At 39.5% G+C, this 27413-nt stretch overlaps 1 protein-coding gene across 1 annotated transcript in view; it reads left to right on the plus strand.

Annotated features, from left to right (window-relative positions):
- Window positions 1-27413, plus strand: part of GABRA5 (gamma-aminobutyric acid type A receptor subunit alpha5) — a 271577-nt gene that overhangs the window by 237737 nt on the left and 6427 nt on the right. The window contains exon 8 of the mRNA XM_040422321.1: window positions 14006-14217. Coding sequence (XP_040278255.1) covers window positions 14006-14217 — 212 coding nt within the window. The remainder of the gene's footprint in view (window positions 1-14005; window positions 14218-27413) is intronic.

The raw sequence follows: 27413 nt of genomic DNA on the forward strand, positions 1-27413 counted from the left end.
GGCTCAGTGGGGGACAATGTCTAAGCAGTAGTTGAGCAGGGGCTCTGTTGGGATGTAGGAGGCGAGACCTAAAAAATTAACTGAAATGAAGCTGTTGCCTGTTAAGATCAGACAGGAAGGAGCATTGTAACCTCTCTCCCACTGTCAGCCACTATAAGAACACTGTGGCTGTGTTATATATACAGCGCTGTCTGCTGCTTCTGGCTCTTGCAACAGCACAGCTACCATCTGTGCGGTATAAGGAAATCCCTACCTTCTCAGTTTGTCCCCACAGATGGTCATGCATGTCACACCACTGTGAAATAGGAGGATGAGTACAAAACGAAGCAGGCTTTTAGGGCACTATCTGAGTCTTTTTCTCTCCAGCAGACCCCAATGTTGGTTGAAAGTGCTGTGTGCATAGATCCTAAAGGTTTTGCCTTACCACTTTATGGAAATAGGCACTAATATATACATAAATACATTATAAAATGACTTATATAGTCTATTTTAGACGGTAACATCGAAAAATACACCACATTCAGCTTAAAAGAGCATGAATTGTCCAGGATTAGCCCTGTTTTCACAGGGAATTATGGAGTTAGAAAGAAAAGATTTTTTTTAGCCAGTTGTATTGAATGTAAGCTACAGAGGAACCGTTAAAGCAGCTTACATGGTTATATTTAGAAAAAGCTCTTTTGGGTTGTACTTTACATTTACTGATCTGGAAATCTTAATTAACACAATACAAAAAGAAAGAGACCTGCAGTGGACACAAATTATACAATAAATATTTTCACCTGGTCTTTAAGTTAGTATTATAACTCAGAAGTAGCCAAATTCACAAGGCATTTTCAAATCAGTGCCTTGCGATAGTATTTACCCCTGGGGTTTTTCCTGTTCTATTGCCTACCACTTTGATGGTGAAAATTATTCTTATTGAGACATAAACAATAATTAAGACAAAAAGAGCAGAGAACTTTGATGAGCATAAGTTTTTAACTCCAAAAATCACTACTTTGTGGAGACAACTTTTGCAGGAATTGCATGTGCTAGTCTATTGTGGTATGTTTCTATTAGCACATTGAGGCAGTAAGATTTTTATCCATTCTTTCAGGAAAAACAACTCCAACTCAGGCAATGCAACAGATTAATCATTGGATCGAGGTCTAGGCTTTTACTAGGCCATTCCAAGACTGTCTTGGCAAGACATTTAAATCTTTCCCCTTAACCCTGCTGTTCTATTTGGGTCTATTTGACCAGAAATAAACTTTGTGAAGCTGCAGATTATTTATTATGAGGATCTGCAAATCATGGTTAGGTGAATTTTTTTATGAGTAGGTGGTATTATGGGTGCTGTTTTTTTGTTTTTTTTTGTTTTACTTTTTTTGTATAAAATAATGATTGTTACATATGTACCGTTCAGGTCAATATGACCCAATAGTGTTTTATACAAATCTCCCGCCATATTTTCAGTCACATAAATGATTTATAATATCATTGTGGATTATTTATTGCTATAATAATATTAATAATAATAATAATAATAATGATAATAATATCATAATGATAATATAATGATCTTTATTTAAATAGTGCCAACATATTCCGCAGCACTTTACAAATTAGGGGTTCATGTACAAACAGTCATAAATAACATAGCAACAAGCAAGTCAACAATTAGAACAAGAGGAATGCTCGCAAGAGCTTACAATCTATGAGGGGAAAGGGGTAACAGAAAAGCTAAAAGTGCTTGTTTTATACATTGGTCCAGCCATCTTAAGAAAATAGGGGAGTACTGTAGGCATAAAGCTGCAAGAGCCAGTCACCAGCCGACATCTGTAGTGCTTTTGGGTGCATAAGTGTGGTGGAGCATTTTGCTGGAGGATCAGGTTTAGGAACTGATGATAAATTGTCTACATATGGAGAGGAGTTAGATCAGAGGATGGGATATTATTATTATTATTATTATTATTATTATGAATAATAATAATAATTATTATTATTATTATTTATTGCATCTACTATTGTTTATCGATTTCTCCAGTTACTGCAGGTCCGTGCAGGTTTATAAGCGCTTAATACATTTGCAAGTTACTGCAGATGGATGGGCTTTGAGTACAGGTTTGTGCAGGTCTGTCTCACTGTAGTATATACTGTAAGCTATGCTGATACTCTCAAATTATTCAATTCAGTTGTCAAGATTGCATATTGTAAAGGAAATTAGCTTTTTATTTTCCTTAGGTTACCTGCTTAATCGTATTATTGTAAAGCACATGTAAGTTATTTCTGTGCAGAATGTAAGACTGCCTGAATATAGCAATACATGATCCAGTACAACCTTTTTCTAAAGAAAATAAAGCAAACTGAAGTTTTGATTTTCATTTTTCATTTGTTTTTGACTAATGCCTTTTTAGAAGCATTCTGTTATTCATTCCGTCATAATAGAAGTCTATGGGCTGCATAACGGATCAGTTCCATTTCCGTTATGCAGGGGAGTCCGTTATGCATTCCGTCATAGAATTGCGTTATGGTCTGTGGTAACGCAATCCATAACACAATTCACCTTTTACCAGTAAACGAAGCATGAACGAATTTCATACCCGGAAATTCGCTCATCTCTAACTTGGGGGGTAATTTTTTTTTATTATTGCACTCAACTTATTTTAAGTTTAAAATAATTAGTTTAATTGGTCTTTATTGAAAATATGGAATCCTTTTTTGTGTACATAGCTGAGCTGCTGTGGATTTTTTTTGTCTTTTCCATCATCAGGGGAACAGATGGACTACTAAGGCTACTTTCACACTTGCGTTGTCCTTTTCCGGCATAGAGTTCCGTCACAGGGGCTCTATACCGGAAAAGAACTGATCAGGTATGTCCCCATGCATTCTGAATGGAGAGTAATCCGTTCAGTTTGCATCAGGATGTCTTCAGTTCAGTCGTTTTGACTGATCAGGCAAAAGAGAAAACCGTAGCATGCTACGGTTTTATCTCCGGCTAAAAAAACTGAAGACTTGCCTGAATGCCTGATCAGGCATTTTTTCCCATAGGAATGTATTAGTGCCGGATCCGGCATTCAGAATACCGGAATGCCGGATCCGTCCTTCCGGTATGCGCATGCGCAGACTGAAAAAAAAGGTGAAAAAATAAATGCCGGATCCGTTTTTGCCGGATGACACCGGAAAGACGGATCCGGCATTTCAATGCATTTTTTCGACTGATCAGGCATTTTTAAGACTGATCAGGATCCTGATCAGTCTTACTAATGCCATCAGTTAGCATACATTTTGCCTGATCCGGCAGGCAGTTCCGGCGACGGAACTGCTTGCCGGATCTCTCTGCCGCAAGTGTGAAAGTAGCCTTATCTCTGCTCTCTGACATTATAAACACTCATAAAAGCTCAATCCTTATCTTACTGATAAGAATGTGGCTTAAATATGTGTTTGTGACCTCTTAGTAGTTTAGAGATAAGGGTTATTAGATGACCAGCACAAAATGAAATTTAAAGTACCAGTCAAACAGTTAGAAACACAGTTAACCGTTTGTGACAGAATGGCTTGATATTTTTAATAAAGGCCAATTGAAAATATGATTTTTAGCCAAAAATTTGTAAAATGCAATCATAAACAAAAATTGCCTCCAAAGGTGTACACAGCCTTTAAATAATGCAACTGGTATTCAAATAATACACTTAGGGTAGCTGAATGTCAAAATTAGAAGACTTTAATAGGTTGGGTCATAGCCAATACGAACAGAACAGCAGGGTAAACCACTCCAGTGTAGATTTAACAGTATGTTTAGGATTATTATCCAGCTGGAAAGTGAACCTCCACCCAGTCAAAAATCTCAAATTAATGGCATACCCACAGTTTGGTGCTGTTTCCACCGCCATGCTTCACTGTGGTAATGTTTTTTTAGTCTCATCAGACCAGAGATACACATTCCAGGCTTTCTTTTTGCAATGGCTTTTTTTCTAGTCACTCTTCCATAACGTTCCATCCAAAAAGTTTGGTATAATTATTATAGCCTAGCCTTGATCTATGCTTCTTCATAACTTTGTGTTGCTTGCTTAGTAGTGTTACAGACTCAGGGGTCTTTCAGAACAGGTGTATTTTTTCTCACATCATGTGACAGATCATATGACACTTTGATGCCACACATGGAAGTTAATTGGTTGGACCAGACTTGATTTAGGTGTATCATAGTAAAAGGAGTGAATATCTCTGCACTCACAACGTTTCAGTTTTAATTTATCCATAATTTATTTTTTATGTATTTTTTTCATTCCAATGTAACAATATGGATTATTTTGTCAGGTCTATTACATAAAATCAAAATTACAATTAATTTCAATTCCAAGTTGTAATGCAACAAAACAGGAAAAACACCAAGAAGGTGTATACTTTTGAAAGGCATTTTATCTCTTGATCAGTCTGCCTACGTAAAATGTACAGGAACAGTATGCAAGTTGCAAGGAGCATTCTTGCTTTAATAACCTCCTAATATGTTATCTTCTTTTATCCTCTTGCATTAAACATATTTTTACACTTTTAGCAAGCACAATTTCTCATATTGCTGTTTAAGATATGTCAAGATATGTCAAGACACTTCTATTGTTCATTTGGCATTGTTATATCTTACATATTGCATACTTTTTTTTAAATATGTATTGTTTAGTTTAATATTGCAGACTGTATAAAAACTAGTTATATACTGCAGCTGTTTCATATGGAGGCATATTTCTAGATAATATGCAATGCATATTTTACATAATTTCATAGTATTATGATATATTTATCAGATGCTATTGAATTCTTGAGAGATGATGGCTATAACCTTAAAGACTATGAATACTTTTTAATGCATTTTTGTATTATTGCATTGATTTATTTTGGTCTAATTTTTTTTTTACAATAGATCTAGTAAAATGTAATTTCAATTGCTTGTTTTCTGCAGCCTACATGTTTTTTTTAGAGATGAGCAAAGTTCTTAAAAATTATATTCGGGTGCTTAGTGGAATTTTACAAAAAAAATTTGCTACATGATGAATTACTTCATCACAAAGCACATTTGTTGTAAATAACGAGTGCAATGACAGGGAACAGATCAATAGTAAAGGGATTGCTTATAAAAAAAAAGTTTTAATTGTACCTCATCCATTTGAGCACGTAGAGGCCACCATGGCCATCTTGCTTGAGGACCCAGTGCGATCCAGATTTTGAGCGGGATCTTCAAGCGAGATGGCCACGGTAGCCTCTTTGCGTTCAAATGGATAAGTTAAGTATGATTTTTTTTAAATACTTTTACCACCATTTCAAGGAAAATCAATTTGTCCCTATGAAGCACAAAGAAATTCGGCTTTGCAACAAATCAATTTTTTTCTGAAATTTGGATTGAAGTCCACTTCATTAAAGGGAACCTGTCACCACGATTTTGGACTGTTATATACAGTAATACATGAGTAGTGCTGCAGATAAGGAGTCCAGATCAGTATTTTTATTTTCCTATTACCCCCTGTTCCCCACTGTCAGCAGTCAGAGCTGCACTGAAATACAGTCTGAACTGTTGTGTTGTTCTAACACAATGGAGAGGACTCATGTGTGCATGTTCAGCATTCCTGACAATGTATTTAAACACATCTCTGTGAGCTGACAATGAGGGAACGGGGAGCAGTAGGAAATTAAAGAGGAGTTGTCTGACAGCTCAAGCTATTACATTTATCACTGTACTCCTGAGAGCTTATAAACACACATACACATGTGGGCAAAATTGTTGGTACCCTTCTGTTAAAGAAAAAAAAAAACACAATGGTCACTGAAGTAACTTGAAACTCACAAGAGTAATAATAATTAAAAATTTACTAAAAATCAGCTCATGACAATCAGACATTGCTTCTCAATTGTAGTTCAACAGAATAATTAAAAAAAACTAACTAATAAAACTAACCTGGACAAAAATGACGGTACCACTGGAAAAGATGGAAAATTGTTTGACCATAGGGAGATGTTAAACTAAAGTCTGTCCTTTAATTAGCATCACAGGTGTCTTCAAACTTGTAATCACTCTGACTATTTTAAGGGTGAAAAGTAGTCACTATGCTGTTTGGTATCATGGTGTGTACCACACTGAGCATGGACCAGAGAAAGCTAAGGAAAATAATAGACAAACATGTTAAAGAAAAGGCTGTAAGACCATCTCCAAACAGCTTGATGTTCCTGTTACTACAGTTGCACATATTATTCAGAAGCCTAAGCTCTATGGGACTGCAGCCAACCTCCCTGGACATGGTAGCTACAGGAAAATTGATGTCAAATTGAAGATATGGATAATACGAATGGTAACCAAAAAGCCCAAAACAGCCTCCAAAGAGATTAGAGGTGAAATCCAAGGTCAAGGTACATCAGTTTCAGATTGCAACCTCCGTTGCTGTTTTATCTAAAGTGGAGGTAATGAAAGCTGACCAAGGAGGAAACCACTGTTTAAAGAAAATCATAAAAAAGCAAGACTGGAATTTGCAAAAATGCATATTGATAAGCCACAAGGCTTCTGGGAGAATGTCCTTTGGACAGATGAGACACAACTGGAGCTTTTTAACAAGTCACATCAGCTCTATGTTCACAGACAGAAAAATAAACCATACAAATAAAAGAACACTGTACCTACTATGAAACATGTAAGAGGCTTGGTTGTGTTTTGGGACTGCTTTGCTGCATCTAGCACAGAGTATCTTGAATCTGTGCATGGTACAATGAAATCTCAAGACTATCAAGTCTTTCTGGAGCAAAATGTGCTGTCCAGCATCAGAAAGCTTGGTCTCATTCACAAGTCATGGGTCCTCTAATAGGACAGTGACCCAAAACACAGTTAAAAACATCCATGAATGGCTAAGAGCAAAGCATTGGACTATTTTGAAGTGGCATTCTATGAGTCCTGATCTAAATCATATTGAACATCTGTGGAAGGAGCTGAAACATGTAGTCTGGAGAAGGTACCCTTCGAACCTGAGACTACTGAATCTGTTTGTTCACGAGGAGTGGGCCTAAATACCTGTGGACAGGTGCAGAAGTCTCATTGAGAGTTACAGAAATCGCTTTATTGCAGTGATTGTCTCAAAGGTTTTGCAACAAAATATTAAGGGTACGATAATTTTTGTACAGAACAGTTTCATTAGTTTGTTTTCTAAATTATTATGTTGATCCACAATTCAATTTTTATTAGTTGATTTTCAGTAAATGTTTCTTTGATATTAATTTTGTCAATTTAGAATTATTTCAGTGACCATTGTGGGTTTTTCTTTCTTTAACAGAAAGGTACCAACAATTTTGTCTAAGTGTGTATAAGCTAAATTCTTCATATGAATTCTTATCATAACTTCAATTTCACATGCTCTAATGCAAAATCTCTAATGAGGACCCCTACTATGTGCCAGAGGGCCTTTGCTGCAACTGCTATCTGTGCAGCGTCAATAGCTACATTGACACATAGGTAATTTTTTTTCTTTTTCACTTTTTATTTTGGTTGAAAAAAAATCTAACCACAGAAATGCAACACTCCAGAAAAATAAGGGGAGATTGCTGGTCTAATGGGCGTAAATGAAGAAAAATTTGTTGGGGCGGTTGGACAAATCTCCTTCCTGCTTTTGCCATGCCTCCTTGGGGAAAGTATTGAGGGCCATGTAAATCTGATAGATGCAACAACTTTTATAATAGTCTCATGTGACTTTTAACACAACTTTTCAGGCACAAGGGAGATGATAAATCTCCCCCATAAACTCTTTTGTGCTTAGTACTGTGCCTAATAAGGCAGTACACAATTTATAGATTTTAATAGCATCACCCTTCAATCTCTATTCCAAACATACCACAGGCTATCAATTTTTTCTGGAAAACTCTTCTAACCTTTTCTTTAAGAATATGTTTTCTTAACTTGTATTGATGAGATATCCTATCAATAATATGGAAAGTGTAATATTAAACATTGAGTATTTCATCCCCTAATCCTGTGTATTAATTATGTTTTGGAAAAATCAATATCATATTCAGGATCTCCGTTAACTGTGCTACTCAGCTGGCAGAAAACACTTGCTTAAGAAACCCTATTCCCAGTGAACAGATTAGATGGCTACATAGCCAGCATTCTATAGGGCCCAGTGTTGGATTTGCATAGCTGTCAAGTAAACTGCTTGGTGCTTAAATTATTGCTGTTTATTTCACCAATGACTGTAGCAAATTCATATTCCAGATTGAAGCTCATAATTGTTGTGTTGCCATATTTTTACTCTTTATGCTGTATTTGGGTATTATATAACTGACTAAAGATATAGTTTATCACTTTACACAATCGGATTTATAAACTTTCTAACAGTATTTTGTACCATATATTACATCATTTGTTTTGTATTGTAATATTTCTCAAATTATGAAGTACCATTCATATATCATATGTCATTAGTCTGTAAGCAGAGAATGTGTGATGTCTTAGGTCATGCCTCTTATACATAATATCAATGTATATATCCTTTTTTAAAGTGAATCTGTCACCTTTTGCATGCCCTATTAAAAGGTTTTCCAATTATGTCAAGTTATCCCCTATCCACAGACAGTCCCTTAGAGATAAATGGAGGGAAAGTGCACAATGCTAGGTCAGCCACTATTTTGTTTTCGGGATCCTCATGATTTGTGGAGGTCCCATCAGCCAAGCTCCAAACAATCTAATGGTTATCCCCTATCCTGGTGCTAGGGGATAAGTTGAAATAACCAGAAAAACCATTTAAGTACAATGATACATGAATGATGACTCCAGATCAGTCATTTTTATGTTGATAACAATGGTCAGAGTAGTTTTTTCCTTCTACCTTTCAGTAGTCTCAGAGGTGTTTCCTAATCTGTTATCTAGTAGTCACAGAAGTGTCTCCTCCATTTTTCCAGTGACCATATCTGTGTCTCTTATTCTCCCAGTAGTCATATCATTGCTCACTTGCTTTCTCCCAGTATTCAAAACAGAAACCCTGCCACACAGTCCTCACAGTATCTTATTTCTAACCTCTTCTGGGTACCTGAGTAAACAGGAAAGGTTATAGGCCTGCTAGAAAACACATGTGGATCCCTGATCAGTAGGGACTACGTACCATAGTTAAACTTTAATGCCTGGGTGCGTTATTCTACTCTTTCTTTCTAGAGATTTGCATGCATGTATTGTACAACAACCTGTAATTGGCGCTGCTAAAATAAAGTCTGTATCTGCAATATTATTAGCCTAAAAGAGTCTTTGTGGTGCCATAAAACAACTTTATTATACAGTGTTTATCTCTATAGATGGAGTGCATGCAATTATTATTGGAAACTAAAACATAATTTCAAATGAAAAATTAAAATTTCTTCACTTGATTTATACAAAAACATTTATCTGAATATGTAAAATGTATTTCAGTACAATTCAGGCAAAAAGGCAAAAACATTGAGGGGTTTCCATTGCTTTAAGAATCTGTTGTTGCGATCTTGATTTCTATTACATTGTCAATATTTTCCATCACTGTACCTGTTCTTGTTATGTTCATGTAATGGTAGATAACGTGTATAAACTTGTTCTAGTGTGGTAATCTATAGCAATCCAGGCTGCATGTAGCTACATCCCAGTTACGATTTTCAGTAACTAGATTTTTATTATTTGTATTTGTATGAAATAGAAGGTAAGACATGTGTGTGACAAGAACATAATATATACTATGCTGCCATTTTAATTGATAATTAATGTGTCTCTGTAACTCTAAACCAATTAGTTTAGGTACAACATTTGGCACTGTTTAATTACATATTATCTCTTATACATATAAAAATGGGTTTCTGTCGGTCTGTACGTCTGTCTTTCTGTCTATTCTTTATCCGCAACCAAATGGCTGAACCAATCTTCACCAAATTTGGCACACAGGTACATTGGGTGTCCGGGAAGGTTTTAGACTGGGTCTCAGCTCTCTAGGACATACCATTCCTGATATTCACAAAAAATGACCTTTATTAGCCAATACAAGCCTGCAAGTCTTCACTGTTAAAGGGGCCGGCACTGTGGAGGTCACTGTTAAAGGGGCAGTCACTATCGAGGTCACTGTTAAAGGGACGGGTGCTGTAGTGGTCACTGTTAAAGAGGCGGGCACTGTGGATGTTACTGTTAAAAGGGCAGGGTTGCTGTGGAGGTCACTGTTAAATGGGCAGACACTGTGGAGGTCACTGTTAAGAGGGCAGGGGCCACTATTAAAGGGACAACTGCTGTGAAGGTCACTGTTAAGGCAGCAGGGAACTGTGAGGTCACTGTTAATGCAGTAGGGTAAGGTGGAGGTCACTGTTAAGGCGGCAGGCCCCTGAGGAGGTCACTGTCAAGGGAGTAGGGTGCTGTGAAACTCACTGTTAAAGGGGCAGGCTGCTGTGAAGGTCAAAGTTAAGGGGATGGGCTGCTGTGGAGGTCCCATTTTAAAGTGGCGGGGCACTGTGGGGGGTGAGTGTTAAGGGATGGGAACTGTGAAGTTCACTGTTAAGGTGGCGGGGTGCTGTAGAGGTCACTGTTATGGGGAATACTGGCGATATCTTTTAACAACACACACAAACATTAAATGAAATAAATTAAATATACCTGTGAGATATTCCCAAAAAATGACCTGCATTAGCCAATACAAGCCTGCAAGTGTTTCTCTTCATTTGCCAACTGCCATACACACGGTCACATGTCCCTTATCAGCCAATAGAAGCCTGCAGGTCCTACTCCAGGTTTTCATAACAACTGATCACAGGTTTCAGCAGTTCGCAGGTCATAAATATTCAGTCATATGATGTATAAAAGCCAATATAAGTTCACATTTAATTTACCAGGTTTTCATAACAACACAGCCATAAATAGACTGTACCTACACTGGACTGCCATACTGGATGCCAGCATTCTTATAAATTAAAACGTTTTAAAACTACTCATGCCTCCAAAAAGGAAAACTGCAGTTGAACGCAAGACTCTTGCAGCAAAATGCATGGCTGCTGCTCGGGCTAATGAAATCTCTCAGCAGACCCAAACCCGTCTCCAATCTGACAAGGCATGTCACTGCTGTAGAGGTCACTATTATGGGGGATACTGTCAAAATCTTTTAACGGCACACACAAACATTAAATGAAATAGATTAAATATACCCATGCAAAGCCGGGTCCTTCTGCTAGTACCCTTATAAGAGTCAGGGCTACAAATCTGCATTCTCTAGATGGACATAGTTGGCTACCCTACTAAAAACCTACCATATGTTTCTGATCTGAGAGCCAAATAGTATGGATCTTAGTCTGTTCTACACTGCCATTGGAGTTTTACTCCATTACTAAAGTAAAGTACTAACATGATGACATCTGAGGTATCAATAATACTGTACACAATATTATTTATACATTATTATCATCATTATTTCATTCACTATATATCCCCTAGTATGGGGCAATTGGCATTTGCCGCATAGGGATTTTTTTACCTTGCTCTGGACCAATACTGTAAGAATATAGGTTAGACTTATTGGACCGGTGTCTTTTTCCAACCTTAATATGTAAATATATATATATATATATATATATATATATATATATATATATATAATCAAACATGTAACAAGAACAGAGATTGTGATCGCTCACATTGGAACCTGCCCCCACGGGGGCTCACAATCTGAGTTCCAAATTAAACTGCAATATTAGTATGCTTTGCAAGACATCATAGTGCCCAGAAGAATCCCATTCAAACTTTATGCAAATGTTGCCAAACGTAGGACATTAGTGCTAGTAACATAGTAACATAGTATATAAGGCTGAAAAAAGACATTTGTCCATCCAGTTCGGCCTGTTATCCTGCAAGTTGATCCAGAGGAAGGCAAAAAAAAAAAAAAACTGTGAGGTACAAGCCAATTTCCCCACTTAATGGGAAAAAAATTCCGTCCCGACTCCAATCAGGCAATCAGAATAACTTCCTGGATCAACGACCCCTCTCTAGTAGCTATAGCCTGTAATATTATTACACTCCAGAAATTCATCCAAGCCCCTCTTAAATTCTTTTATTGTACTCACCATCACCGCCTCCTCAGGCAGAGAGTTCCATAGTTTCACTGATCTTTCCGTAAAGAATCCTCTTCTATGTTTGTGTACAAACCTTCTTTCGTCCAGATGCAGAGGGTGTCCCCTCGTCACATTCAAAGTCCTGAGGATAAATAGATGATGGGATAGATCTCTGTACTGACCCCTGATCTATTTATACATAGTAATTAGATCTCCCCTCAGTTGTCCTTTTTCTTAAGTGAATATCCCTAATGTTTTTAATCTTTCAGGGTACTGTAGTTGCCCCATTCCAGTTATTACTTTAGTTGCCCTCCTCTGAACCCTCTCCAGCTCTGCTATGTCTGCCTTGTTCACAGGAGCCCAGAACTGTACACAGTACTCCATGTGTGGTCTGACTAATGATTTGTAAAGTGGTAGGACTATGTTCTCATCACGGGCATCTATGCCCCTTTTGATGCAAACCATTATCTTATTGGCCTTGGCAGCAGCTGCCTGACACTGGTTTTTACTGTTTAGTTTGCTGTTTATTAAAATTCCTAGGTCCTTTTCCATGTCAGTGTTACTGAGTGTTTTACCATTCAGTATGTACGGGTGACTTGTATTATTCCTTCCCATGTGCATAACCTTTCATTTGTCAGTGCTAAACCTCATCTGCCACTTCTCTGCCCAAGCCTCTAATCTATCCAGATCCATCTTTAGCTGTATATTGTCCTCTTCAGTTTTAATTACTTTACACAGTTTAGTGTCATCTGTAAAAATTGATATTTTACTGTGCAAGCCTTCTACAAGATCATTAATAAATATATTGAAGAGAGTAGGGCCCAATACTGACCCCTGAGGTACTCCGCTAGTGACAGTGACCCAATATGAGTGTGTACCATTAATAACCACCCTCTGTTTTCTATCATTGAGCCAGTTACTTACCCACATGCAGACGTTCTCTCCCAATCCGAGCATTCTCATTTTATATACTAACCTTTTATGTGGTACAGTGTCAAATGCTTTGGAGAGGTCCAGGTATACGACATCCATTGATTCACCACTGTCAAGTCTAGAACTTACCTCCTCATAGAAACTAATTAAATTATTTTGACATGACCGATCCCTCATGAAGCCATGCTGATATGATGTTATTTGCTTGTTTTCATTGAGATCCTCCAAGATAGCATATCTTAGAAAACCTTCAAACAGTTTACCCACAACAGATGTTAAACTTACTGGCCTATAGTTTTTGGGATCTGTTTTTGCACCCTTTTTTAATATTGGCACCACATTTGCTATGTGCCAATCCTGTGGAACACTTCCTGTCAGTATAGAGTCTATAAATCAGAAATAAGGGTCTGGCTATGACATTACTTAATCATCTTAGGATACGGGGGTGTATGCCATCTGGTCCTGGTGATTTGTCTTTTTAAATCTTTTTAAGTCGCTGTTGTAATTCTTCCTGGGTCAGACAAAGTGCTAACCACCTTTAGGACAGCCACAAGCAGCAGGGCTAAAAAAAGGGTTTGTGTAGAGTGCGGTGTACAACAGCTGGGACCAGTGATTGATTTTGCTGGTGGAGGAATCGGTGAGAGAGATATTGAATCCTTGTTTTTTTCTGAAGGAGCAGAGCAAGCCCGGTACTGTATATTAGCCACATCAGAATGTCTAAGGGTCACATGTAGCTTTTAAACAGTTGGTTAGGGAACTCTGCTTTATAGATTTAAATCTCTTGGTTTTCTTCAAACCTGTCTGAAAAGTTTTAAAACTGTTTCATGATTTGGCATTTTTGTGCTTTCACTCCATCTGAGCATATTTGTTTTCTGTATATTTAATTCTATTCCTTACCTGTTTTACTATTTATTTTGTACTAATTTATTTACATATTTATATATCATTTTACATTGATGTTACATAGATTATTTAGATACCTAGTACAAATGATAACATGAATATTTGCTACTTTTATTCAAAGGTGTAACAACAGTTCTAACCATGACAACACTGAGTATAAGTGCTCGGAACTCATTACCAAAGGTTGCCTATGCTACTGCAATGGATTGGTTTATAGCTGTGTGCTATGCCTTTGTCTTTTCGGCACTCATTGAATTTGCAACTGTCAATTACTTTACCAAAAGAAGCTGGGCCTGGGATGGAAAGAAAGCTCTTGAAGCCGCAAAAATAAAGGTACTCATTTTAATTTGCGTCCCTAAACCCGATTGTGACTATATATTTGGTTTTAGAATGATTGCTCCCAGGAAAGTCTTAACTGCTGGCGCAGAGTTACAAGATTATTTCATGAAAGGTCTATAATTATTTATAATGTTTATTATTCATAATGTTTATAAAGTTACTTCATTAACAGTGAACAATTTCAAAAGCACATATTTAACATAAACAATTGGAAAGAATACCTCATGGCAGGACTGCAGTGGAGAACGTATTGTTAATGGATTTGTTCCAGGTGGACTTTTCCCTTGTGTATTTATTTCTAAGCTGTAATCTAAAAGCAGGTTTATAAAATGCTTCAAAATATGAAAACTTGTCAGATCTGTTTTAAAACATCACATATGTGAGTACTGTATGTACACAAATCAAACAAGCAAGACACTAGAAAAGAGTAAGACTCATAAGAACAATACTAATTGTACCTACTGTTCTACAGAGCTAGACAACATGCATGTTGTACACACCTTTAGCCTGTTTTTTTGCATACTACTGTACTTTATTTCTTTAAAATTTGGGGCATATTGCGATTCAATTTGTTCTCCTTTATTTATTTTTTGTACCATAAAATAAGAAAGCATGTAGAATTTCATTATTTAAGGTATTTCATAACATATGTTAATTTCAAAGTTAAGATTAGTAGTGAAACCACTGCAGGTTTATAGTGTGAATTACTTTCTTTACACTGTATGACACCACAATTTTCTCTGTGCTGTTTGTCTTGCTTCTAATAAACAACCCAGTGTCCTGTCACACAGAGAAATCTATTTAATCCTCAACATGGTGGCTGCATGCTAGGGCCTAAATATACAGTGTGCCCTAACAGTTGAGTACACACATCATTATACACAGACATAATTTATTGACATATATAAAGTAGAATAAAATGGGAACCAACAAAATGTTAAAACGTTTAGTAAGTGTAAAGTGGAGCAGTTTGACAAGGAAGCTGGCAAAAGGAGATACTTGTACTTAGAATGAACCTGCGATGTTGAATATGGAGTCAGAACTGCATGCTATAGAGCAGGAGGAGCTAAGATGATTCATACATCATTTTTTGGGGAAATATTCAGTATAACTTTTATTTAATTCATTTAATTGGATATTCTTTCCATGCCTAGGAGTCCAGTCTATTGTCTTATCAGTGATTATAATTTGAATCCAAATTCCCTCGCGCTTTGTGGCAATAAATAATTTTTTCCCTAAAATGGCGGCTACACGTGTTGCAAAGTGAACCCATATTCCCATGCAGCCAGCTAATCCGCAGATAGCCATCCCCTGTGATGTTACAGCCCTTTATGTTCAAACAATTTTTATTGTACATATTTGTCTCATAAGTACAAAAAAATATTACAGATCATTTTGCAGATATCAGTGAAAATAAGAATGACATCTTATACATTATAAGACAGCTAATTTCACTTATATTTCCAGGTATCAAAATGATAATCCAAAACATAAGAATAATAAAATACAAAAATTAATCAAGTATAATGGGAAAGAGGAGGGGGGGGAATTGGATGTTGCAGCGAACGTTTCAGCACCCTTCAGAGAGTAAACCCTGGGACCTCTCAAGTCTTAGGAAAAAAGGATGATAGAGGTATTCCCTTATGTAAATTGGAAGCCTCTATACACTATCCAAGGATTCCACACTTTTTGGAATACATGGGTGGATCACTTCTAAGTTCCCAAGTTCCCAGTGAGGGAGGGGATGTATCTCGCCATTTAGCTGCAACTAATACTCTTGCAGCTGCAAGCAAGTGTGAGATGAGACGTTTAATCGTACCTGAACACTTTATTTTGTCCATTAAGTTCAATAGACAAATCTGTGAAGATGGCTGTACAGGGTTCTTACATATCCTTGTGATCGTTGAGCAGATCTGTTCCCAATAGTCTCCAATTATCTCGCATTTCCACCAGATATGAAAAAAGGTACCTATCTCTCTTTTGCCTCTCCAGCATCTCTCACTAACCTCAGGGTACATTTTATGTAGAATATCTGGCGTATAATACCATCTGGTGAGTATTTTAAAATAGTTTTCTTTTATAAGGTTTGGTAATAATGGTTTTAGCCTAGGCGCCAAGATTTTGGCAAACATTTTTAAATCATTATTTAATAGAGATATGGGCCTATAACTCGCGCAGCTCGTCTCATTCTTCCCCTCTTTAGGGATAATAGTGATGTGAGCCATCAACATCTGTTCTGGCAATGGTTTTCCTTTGAATGTGTCATTCCATAATGCCAGAAATTGGGGAAGGAGAACTTTTTGAAATTTACGGTAATATATCATTGGAAGGCCATCAGGGCCTGGACTTTTATGCATCGGAATTGTTTTAACTACTTCTGTTATCTCCTGTAATGTAACAGGTTTGAGTAGAGAAGCTATCTGTTGGTTTCCCAGTGTAGGAAGCTCCAGAGACGCTAACCAATCGTCAATCCTTTTTGATCTCTGATCTCTATCCTGTGGTGTATCACTGGACCGGAGATTATAAAGTGCCTCATAAAATTCTTTGAACCGTATCGCTATTTCTTCTGTATTCCTAGCTAGTGAGGATGTCGTTGTGCGAATCTTTTGTATGTATGATTTAGCTTTCCTCTTTTTAATCTGTGCGAGTAAAAATTTCGAAGCCTTATCTCCATGCGCGTAATATTTAAATCGCGCAGAGAGAAAAAGCTTTGCCGTTTTTTGGTTCAGAATATTTGTTACAGCCCTTTAGAAGGCTCATCCTGTGCAATCTCTGCCATTTCAATGTGAAATGAGCATAGGGAGAGACATGGAAGCACTGTTGCGCTAGGGATAATAGTGCTGACGATCTGTAGAAAAAGAGAATACTTAATTGCCAGTGTGAAAGGTACAGTGCACAGAATATGCAGGGACTGTAATATGAAGCTAAAGAGATCCATAGGAGACAGAGCAGTTTGAATCAATCGCAGTGTAAGGCACAAATATATCTAATTGAATGGAATCCACAGTGATTAATAGAAAAACAACTCTATTGGGCCCTGATTCTGAAATTGGGGTGAATAACTTGTCTTGTTCTACTGATATTGGGGTGTCCACCTTGTTTCATAGATAAACAATTCTATTAGGCCTTGATTCTCAAATTGGGGGGAATAACCTAGCTCCTTCAACTGTTATTGGGGTGTCAGCATTTTTTTTTATAGATAAACGATTCTATTAGGGCTCCATTCTAAAATTGGGGTGAGTAACCTGCCTTGTTCTACTGTTACTGGGATGTCCACCTTGTTTAATATATAAACAATTCCATTAGGCCTTGATTCTCAAATTGGGATGCATAACCTGTCTAATTCTACTGTTATTGGAGTGTCCACCTTATTTAATAGATAAACAATTCTGTTACACCTTGATTCTCAAATTGAGGTGAATAACTTGTCTTGGTCCACTGTTGTTGGGGTGTCCACCTTGTTTATTAGATAGACAATTATATTTGGCACTGATTCCCAAATTGGGTGAATAACTGTTTACTGTTATTAGGGTGTCCACCTTACTTAATAAACATACAATTATCTTTGACCTTGGTTCTCAATTTGAGGTAAATAACCTAATTCTTCTGTTATTGGGGTGTCCACCTTGTTTAATGGATAAACAATTCTTTTACGCCTTGATTCTCAAATTTGGTAAATAACCTGTCTTGTTCTACTGTTATTGGGGTGTCCAACTTTTTTTTTATAAAGAATTCTATTACTCTTTGATTCTCAAATTTGGTAAATAACCTGTCTTGTTCTACTGTTATTGGGGTGTCCACCTTGATTAATAGATAAACAATTCTATTAGGTCTTGATTCTCAAATTAGGGTGAATAACCTGTCTAATTCTTCTGTTATTGGGATGCCCACCTCTTTAACCCCTTAGGGAAACAGCCTTATTTCACCTTAAGGACCAGGCCATTTTTTGCAAATCTGACCAGTGTCAATTTAAGTGGGGATAACTTTAAAACACTTAGACTTATTCAGGCCATTCTGAGATTGTTTTTTCGTCACATATTGTAGTTCATGACACTGGTAAAATGAAGTAAAAAAATTCATTTTTATTTATAAAAAAATACAAAATTTACCAAACATTTGTAAAAAATTGCAACTTTCCAAGTTTCAATTTCTCTACTTCTGTAATACATAGTAATAACTACAAAAATAGTTATTACTTTACATTCCCCATATGTCTACTTCATGTTTGGATCAATTTGGGAATGATATTTTATTTTTGGGGGATGTTGCAAGGCTTAGAAGTTTAGAAGCAAATCTTGAAATTTTTCTGAAATTTTCAAAAACCCACTTTTTAGGGACCAGTTCAGGTCTGAAGTCACTTTGTGAGGCTCACATAATAGAAACCACCCAAAAATGACCCCATTCTAGAAACTACACCCCTCAAGGTATCAAAATTGATTTTACAAACGTCGTTAAACATTTAGGTGTTCCACAAGAGTTAATGGCAAATGGTGATAAAATTTCAGAATTTAGATTTTTTTGGCAAATTTTCCATTTTAATCCATTTTTTCCAGTAACAATGCAAGGGTTAACAGCCAAACAAAATGCTATATTTATTGCCCCGATTCTGTAGTTTGCTGAAACACCCCATATGTGGCCGTAAACTACTGTACGGGCACACAGTAGGGCGTAGAGGAAAAGGTGCGCCGTATGGTTTTTGGAAGCCAGATTTTGCTGGACTGGTTTTTTTGACACCATATCCCATTTGAAGCCCCCCTGATGCACCCCTAGAGTAGAAACTCCATAAAAGTGACCCCATCTAAGAAACTACACCCCTCAAGGTATTCAAAACTGATTTTACAAACTTTGTTAACCCTTTAGGTGTTGCACAAGATTTAATGGAAAATAGATATACAATTAAAAAATTTCACTTTTTTGGCAGATTTTCCATTTTAATAATTTTTTTCCAGTTACAAAGCAAGGGTTAACAGCCAAACAAAACTCATTATTTATGGCCCTGATTCTGTAGTTTACAGAAACACCCCATATGTGGTCTTAATTTGCTGTACGGGCAGGGCGCAGAAGGAAAGGAATGCCATATGGTTTTTGGAAGGCAGATTTTTCTGGACTGTTTTTTTTTACACCATGTCCCATTTGAAGCCCCCCTGATGCACCCCTAGAGTAGAAACTCCAAAAAAGTGACCCCATTTTATAAACTACGGGATAGGGTGGCAGTTTTGTTGGTACTAGTTTAGGGTACATATGATTTTTGGTTGCTCTATATTACACTTTTTGTGAGGCAAGATAACAAGAAATAGCTTTTTTGGCACCTTTTTTTTGTTATTTACAACATTCATCTGACAGGTTAGATCATGTGGTATTTTTATAGAGCAGGTTGTCACGGACGCGGCGATTCCTAATATGTATACAATTTTTTTATTTATGTAAGTCTTACACAATGATTTCATTTTTGAAACAAAAAAAATCATGTTTTAGTTTCTCCATAGTTTGAGAGCCATAGTTTTTTCAGTTTTTGGGCGATTATCTTAGGTAGGGTCTAATTTTTTGTGGGATGAGATGACGGGTTGATTGGCACTATTTTGAGGTGCATATGACTTTTTGATCGCTTGCTATTATACTTTTTGTGACGTAAGATGACAAAAAATTGCTTTTTTTACACCTTTTTTTTACGGTGGTCACCTGAGGGGTTAGGTCATGTGATATTTTTATAGAGCCGGTCGATACGGACGTAGAGATACCTAATATGTATACTTTTTTTTTATTTATGTAGGTTTTAGACAATGATTTCATTTTTGAAACAAAAAAAATGATGTTTTAGTGTCTAAGAGCCATAGTTTTTTAAATTTTTGGGCGATTATCTTGGGTAGGGTATGATTTTTGCGGGATGAGATGACGGTTTTATTGGTACTATTTTGGCGTACATGCGACTTTTTTAATCACTTTTATTAACTTTTTTGGGAAGTAAGTTGGGCTAAATTTCAATTTCCTCATAGTTTTTTTATTTTTATTTTTATTGCGTTCACCGTGCGGGGAAAGTAACATGACCGTTTTATAGATCAGGTCGTTATGGACGCAGCGATACCTAAAATGTGTAGTGTATTTTTTTTTATTTTTTTTTATTCAGTGATAAATGTGTTTTTTTAACTTTACTTTTTTAACTTTTTTTTTTATTTATTTGACCCAGACCCACTTGGTTCTTGAAGATTCAGTGGGTCTGATGTCTGTATAATACAGTACAGTACCCTATATAGTGTATTGTACTGTATTTTACTTACACTTTGTCTGAACAGATCTATGCCTTTAGCACAGATCTGTTCAGCACCATGGACAGCAGGATGCCTGAGAAGGCGTCCTGTTGCCATGGGAACCTTCCCCGTCTGCTCAGTTGTGACCACAACTGAGCAGACGGGGAAGGGTAAGGAGGGGGGCTCCCTCCCTCTGTGACCCCATCCTGTCTGGGGGCTGCAGCACAGCTGCCCCCCGATGGGAGAGGTAGCTCCCTGACTGTTAACCTCTGCTCTTCCATACCGCGGTCCGTACGGACCGTGGTATGGAAAGGGTTAAACGGCTGACATCACAGCACAGATGTCATCCGTTTATACCAGAGTGTCAGCAATCTCATACGTGAACCGTAACCCGATATTATTCACATTAAGGGTGTCCACCAGGTCTGAGAAGGTGTTCACCGACCCCCGCCAGATAATAAAGATATCATCGATATATCTGGCCCACATCACCACTGGTACGGTGAGTGGGCTAGGGGGGTCGGTGCCGTTCCTTGATATCTGGGTTGATAAAGGTCCTGAGGGTGAAATATGTACGCAAACCTACAGAAAACCGATGGCCACCAATTCCCTTTTGGAGTGGGACAGTTGTCACCCTGCTCCACTTAAACGAGGGATTCCGACAGGCCAATACCTCAGGATGAGAAGGAACTGCTCCACCATCCGGCAGTTCAATGAACAGGCAAGGGACCTTCCTCAGAGATTCCTGGCAAAGGGATTCCCGGATCACGTGTTGAGGAAAGCGTATCAAAGAGCACTCATCTCTGATCGTACGGGCCTATTACACCCACCGGGACCCGATGGTGAGAGAAAGGTGATACGCCTGATTGGTACTTATGACATGAGGGTAGAGGAGATCAAAAAAATTCTGACGAGGCACTGGGGGACACTTTTGCTCGACTTAGATATCGCTAAGATTGTGACCCCTAATGCTCAAGTAACCTACCGTAAAGGACGTAATATACGGGATCATGTGGTACATAGCCACTACTCGGGCACAACCACCACACCAACTACGTGGTTGAAATCACCACATGGATCATATCACTGTAGTGGATGTGTCGCATGCCCGTATATAAAGCAGGGGCGTAACTTTACAAGTCATGTAACTAAGAAAGTTTATAATATCAAACAATTTGAGAACTGTCGCACAAGAGGGGTGATATACCGGGCGCAATGTGGATGCGGCCTTGAATACATTGGCAAAACGAGGCGGGAGCTGCGCAGGAGGATAGGAGAACACCTCGGGGATTTACGTCAAGGAAGAGATACCCCCCTGGCGCGACATGTGACATCTGTCCATGGCGGGGACTACTCACAGGTTCGATTTATGGGCATTGAGGTTGTCCTACCCCCACGATTTATGGGCATTGAGGTTGTGACCCCATCCTGTCTGGGGGCTGCAAAGGCACAGCAGCCTCCCGATGGGAGAGGGAGGGAGCTCCCTGACTGTTAACCTCTGCTCTTCCATACCGCGGTCCGTACGGACCGCGGTATGGAAAGGGTTAAACGGCTGACATCACAGCACAGATGTCAGCCGTTTATACCAGAGTGTCAGCAATCTCATACGTGAACCGTAACCCGATATTATTCACATTAAGGGTGTCCACCAGGTCTGAGAAGGTGTTCACCAACACCCGCCAGATAATAAAGATATCATCGATATATCTGGCCCACATCACCACTGGTACGGTGAGTGGGCTAGGGGGGTCGGTGCCGTTCCTTGATATCTGGGTTGATAAAGGTCCTGAGGGTGAAATATGTACGCAAACCTACAGAAAACCGACGGCCACCAATTCCCTTTTGGAGTGAGACAGTTGTCACCCTGCTCCACTTAAACGAGGGATTCCGACAGGCCAATACCTCAGGAGGAGAAGGAACTGCTCCACCATCCGGCAGTTCAAGGAACAGGCAAGGGACCTTCCTCAGAGATTCCTGGCAAAGGGATTCCCGGATCACGTGTTGAGGAAAGCGTATCAAAGAGCACTCATCTCTGATCGTACGGGCCTATTACACCCACCGGGACCCGATAGTGAGAAAAAGGTGATACGCCTGATTGGTACTTATGACATGGGGGTAGAAGAGATCAAAAAAATTCTGAGGAGGCACTGGGGGACCCTTTTGCTCAACTTGGATATCGGTAAGATGGTGACCCCCAATGCTCAAGTAACCTACCGTAAAGGACGTAATATACGGGATCATGTGGTACATAGCCACTACTCGGGCACAACCACCACACCAACTACGTGGTTGAAATCACCACATGGATCATATCACTGTTGCATGCCCGTATATAAAGCAGGGGCGTAACTTTACAAGTCATGTAACTAAGAAAGTTTATAATACTGTCGCACAAGAGGGGTGATATACCGGGCGCAATGTGGATGTGGCCTTGAATACATTGGCAAAACGAGGCGGGAGCTGTGCAGGAGGATAGGAGAACACCTGGGGGATTTACGTCAAGGAAGAGATACCCCCCTGGTGCGACATGTGACATCTGTCCATGGCGGGGACTACTCACAGGTTCGATTTATGGGGATTGAGGTTGTCCTACCCCCACTCAGGGGGGGGTGATTGGGACCAAAAGATCCTGCAAAGAGAGACCTGGTGGATCTTTGAACTAAAAAGTGTCCAACCACGAGGAGTTAATGAGCAGCTTTCATTTGGTTGTTTCATTTGAATTAACCCCATGCCTCCTGCGCAGCTACCTGTATCGATGTAACCAGTTTTTGCCTTTGTGGATCACTGAGACTCTCCTAAGTGAGATGTTTCAGGAAGATTTGAATGCCTCTCCTTTACCACTATACTAAATTAGTGGGTCATGTGAGTGATACGAGTTCACAGCCCTTGTGATCTCTACCGGCATATAAATACTCTGGGTAACGCTGCGGACACCATTGTGTGAGGTACAATGCGGCGTCCCCCCATAAATGGAATTGAACTTCTAATACACCATTAAGGTGTGGAGATGCGCTGCCCCTTTAGCGATTCCCCACACACTTACCACCGCCCTAGTTCTCATGGGGATCTAAAATCAATATCTCCTGTTTGAGATCTATTTACATGGGAGAGGCAGGCGTGGCTTGATTATTTCTAGCACGCCCCTCACTTCGGACAGCCTCCCCCCTACTCCACTCCGATTATACTGTGATCGCAGGACCTGCGATCACATGATGCCCCATGCGACCATTATGCTGTGTTCACGTGATGGGTCACGTGGTCGGGTGGGAGGGCGGTCCTCTGACAGCGCTGGCGGCTTTAAATAGCGCGGCTTGGCCGGCGGTCAGAGCGGTACTGCCACACGCGGGATCCAGCTGACAGGCTAGCAGTGAACAGGCAGCCAGCCAGGAATCTGGGGAACAAGTCCACTGACAGGGTTTTATTGTCCAGCGCTGCATTAATCAGTTGTGTCCCAGGGTTCTGGGAGCGCAACCTTGCTGTGTGGGTTATATTGATTTACTAGGGATCCCCTCCATCCCTTTCCTCCGCCTTCAGGACGAAGCTGGGGAGTCAGAGTACTGTTTAGGGAAAGGACATAGGGATGGTGTAGGAGGTTGCGGTGGACCTGGAAAAGGGCTCTTTAACTAGGGTGTTGGTTAGGGGCAGAGACCCAGCAGCCCCTTCTCCTCTTTCCCTTTCCTTGCCTAGCAATACCCTTCACCCACCCAGCAGTGGGGTGGTACTACATCCCATGTACTGTACGTGCACTATTATCTAAGGGCATATATTTTATCTATATAATATTAAAAGTTATATTTTAAAGGTAACCCATATTTTCTACAATTTTTGTGTAGCAGCTGCCGTAGCAACAGGCCATAGCTTCCACTGTCATCCAGCGGTTGTGTTTTGAGGACTAATCCTGCTGTCATGGAATGGTTGACTCGGTCTTCAACATCATCTCAACTGACATCAGCCACACACATCCAGAACAAGCTCTCTGCCTTCACTTGTCCTGAACCCGTCTTTTTTCCTTGCTGCTCCTTATGCCAGGCAACTAATGAATGCCGCTTTGCTGCATCACTTTTTAGCAACGAAAAGCTTATTGAGGACAATCAGAAGCTACAGGCCAGCCCAGATTTGGAGGAGAGGTCCGCTGCATCCTCCTGTAGGTGCGCAAGTAGAGACGATGACAGTTGCATGGGAGGAGATGTTGATAGTAATCAGGGGCATGGCCATAAGACTGGTGAGGGTGACATAAATGACGAGAAGACAGTAGAGGATGATGATGTTGAGGATTGAACGTAGGGGCCGGGTGAAAAGGGGACTTCACCATTATCATCAGGAGGTGAAGGTGGCAGCTTGCCCTTGAGACAGTGCAGGGTGGCAGAATGCCACTGAGCCAGCAGGGTGCAAGCGTTGCTTCATAGAGGCAGCAGCAGGCAGTCATCATGGAGTGGTGGGGGGAAAATGGCATACTCGCCAGTGTGGAAATTTTTTATCAAGTTGCTGGAGCACGTTAGCGTGGCGGTATGCAGGATCTGTGGACAGAAGGTGAAGTGCAGTCACAGTGCTACTGTTGGCACCACGGCCCTGTGTCACAATAAAGTGGCCTGGGAAAACCGTGAACCTAATGTAGTGGTACAGCATGACACAGCAACCACTGCATCTCCAGTGGACTGCAAGCCTTCTACAACAGTCAGGGCTCCCCAACCTCAGCAGAAGGGAGCTATCCTCCTCCTCATCTTGCGTTTCACCAGCAATCGATCACCGAGGCAATTGCAAAGAAATAACAGTCTGCATGCATGTATCCAACATTGCAGAAGCTGAATGTGCTTCTGGACAAGTTCCTGGTACTACAGTCCCTCCATTGTAGTTCCTGCCCAGGCACACCAGCAACTTGGCCAGGTGATGGCAATGCTGCCTCCGCGTTCTGATGCTGTGAGTCTGGTGCCAATTTCCTCTTCTGCCTCCTTATTCTCCACCTTGTCCTCAGCCTCCACTGTAGGCACACTTCAGGGTGGTCCTCCAGCATACAAGCTAAGCAAAGCACGGTTTTGTCACGTGGTTCTGCACCTGGTCACCCTGCATGGCACATGTCTTCAGTCTGGCTGTCACCCAATTCCGATAGTCTTCCACCCAACTATAAGACGTCTTGAAAATGACAAGAAAACTGTGCATGCACTTCAGCCACTCTTTTCCTGGAAAACACGCCCTCCTTGAGCTTCAAAGGCAGAATGGTGTTTCCCCACATAGGCTCATATGCGATGTTTCCACACGTTGCAACTCCATATGTTGGAACAACTGTATGAGCAGAGGATACCTATTACCGATTTCTTGATGAGGCAGATGGACAGAACTACTCCCGGTGTAACTTAGAAGTTAGACAGTGGCAGCTCATGTGTGAAACCTGCTGTTTGCTCAGGCCCTTTGAGGAGGCTACTTTATTTGTCAATCGCCAGGAATATGGGATGAATTATGTCATTCCACAAATGCTGATAAATCTGACTGGCCAGGGGACAGGAGATGTGGCGCCTACATCTCTTGGCCACCTGAAACTTGTAGAGGCTGAACTGTCAGAGGAGGATGAGGAGGAAGAGGACGAGGATGAGGACGACATAAATACCCAGGAATTGTAAACAGAAATAGGTGATTTATCTGCCCACACAGCAGGAGAGGAGCAGGAGGAGTATCAGGAGCCAGAGGTTGATGAGAAAGACCAGGCAGATTTGATTTGATTAAACTTTATTGTCATTACACATGTAAAATACAGGGTAACGAAATACAATTTGCATCTAATCAGAAGTGCAAAGGGCAGCAGTGCAATAAAAACAAGTTATATACAGATAAGAATAGTGTAGAAAGTAGGAATAGTTATGTACAGATTATGTACAAATAAGTTAAGTATACAGGTGTTTATATAGCTATATAGAGAGCAAATATACAGATGTACTATGGACAAATATACAGATGTACTGATGTATACAGATATACAGATGTGCTGATGTATACATATATACAGATAAACTGTTATATTGCTAAACAGACGGCGAATACACAGATGTACTATGAACAAGTATACAGATGTACTATGAGCAAGTTATACAGATGCGCTACATATATACAAATTTACAGATGTATGTATAGTAAACAGATCTGCAAAATGCTATGAATATACAGTCAGGTCTATAAATATTGGGACATCGACACAATTGTAACATTTTTGGCTCTATACACCACCACAATGGATTTGAAATGAAACAAACAAGATGTGCTTTACCTGCAGACTGTCAGCTTTAATTTGAGGGTATTTACATCCAAATCAGGTGAACGGTGTAGGAATTACAACAGTTTGCATATGTGCCTCCCACTGGTTAAGGAACCAAAAGTAATGGGACCATTGACTTCTCATCTGTTCCATGGCCAGGTGTGTATTATTCCCTCATTATCCCAATTAGAATGAGCAGATAAAAGGTCCAGAGTTCATTTCAAGTGTGCTATTTGCATTTGGAATCTGTTGCTGTCAACTCTCAAGATGAGATCCAAAGAGCTGTCACTATCAGTGAAGCAAGCCATCATTAGGCTGAAAAAAACAAAACAAACCCATCAGAGAGATAGCAAAAACATTAGGCGTGGCCAAAACAACTGTTTGGAACATTTTTAAAAAGCAGGAACGCAGCAGTGAGCTCAGCGACACCAAAAGATCGGAATACCACGGAAAACAACTGTGGTGGATGACCGAAGAATTCTTTCCCTGGCAAAGAAAATACCCTTCACAACAGTTGGCCAGATCAAGAACACTCTCCAGGAGGTAGGTGTATGTGTTTCAAAGTCAACAATCAAGAGAAGACTTCACCAGAGTGAATACAGTGGGTTCAGCACAAGATGTAAACAATTGGTGAGCCTCAAAAACAGGAAGGCAATATTGGAGTTTGTCAAACAACATCTAAAAAAGCCTTCACAGTCCAA

This window comes from Bufo bufo, chromosome 3, assembly GCF_905171765.1.
Source record: "Bufo bufo chromosome 3, aBufBuf1.1, whole genome shotgun sequence".
Lineage (NCBI taxonomy): Eukaryota > Metazoa > Chordata > Amphibia > Anura > Bufonidae > Bufo > Bufo bufo.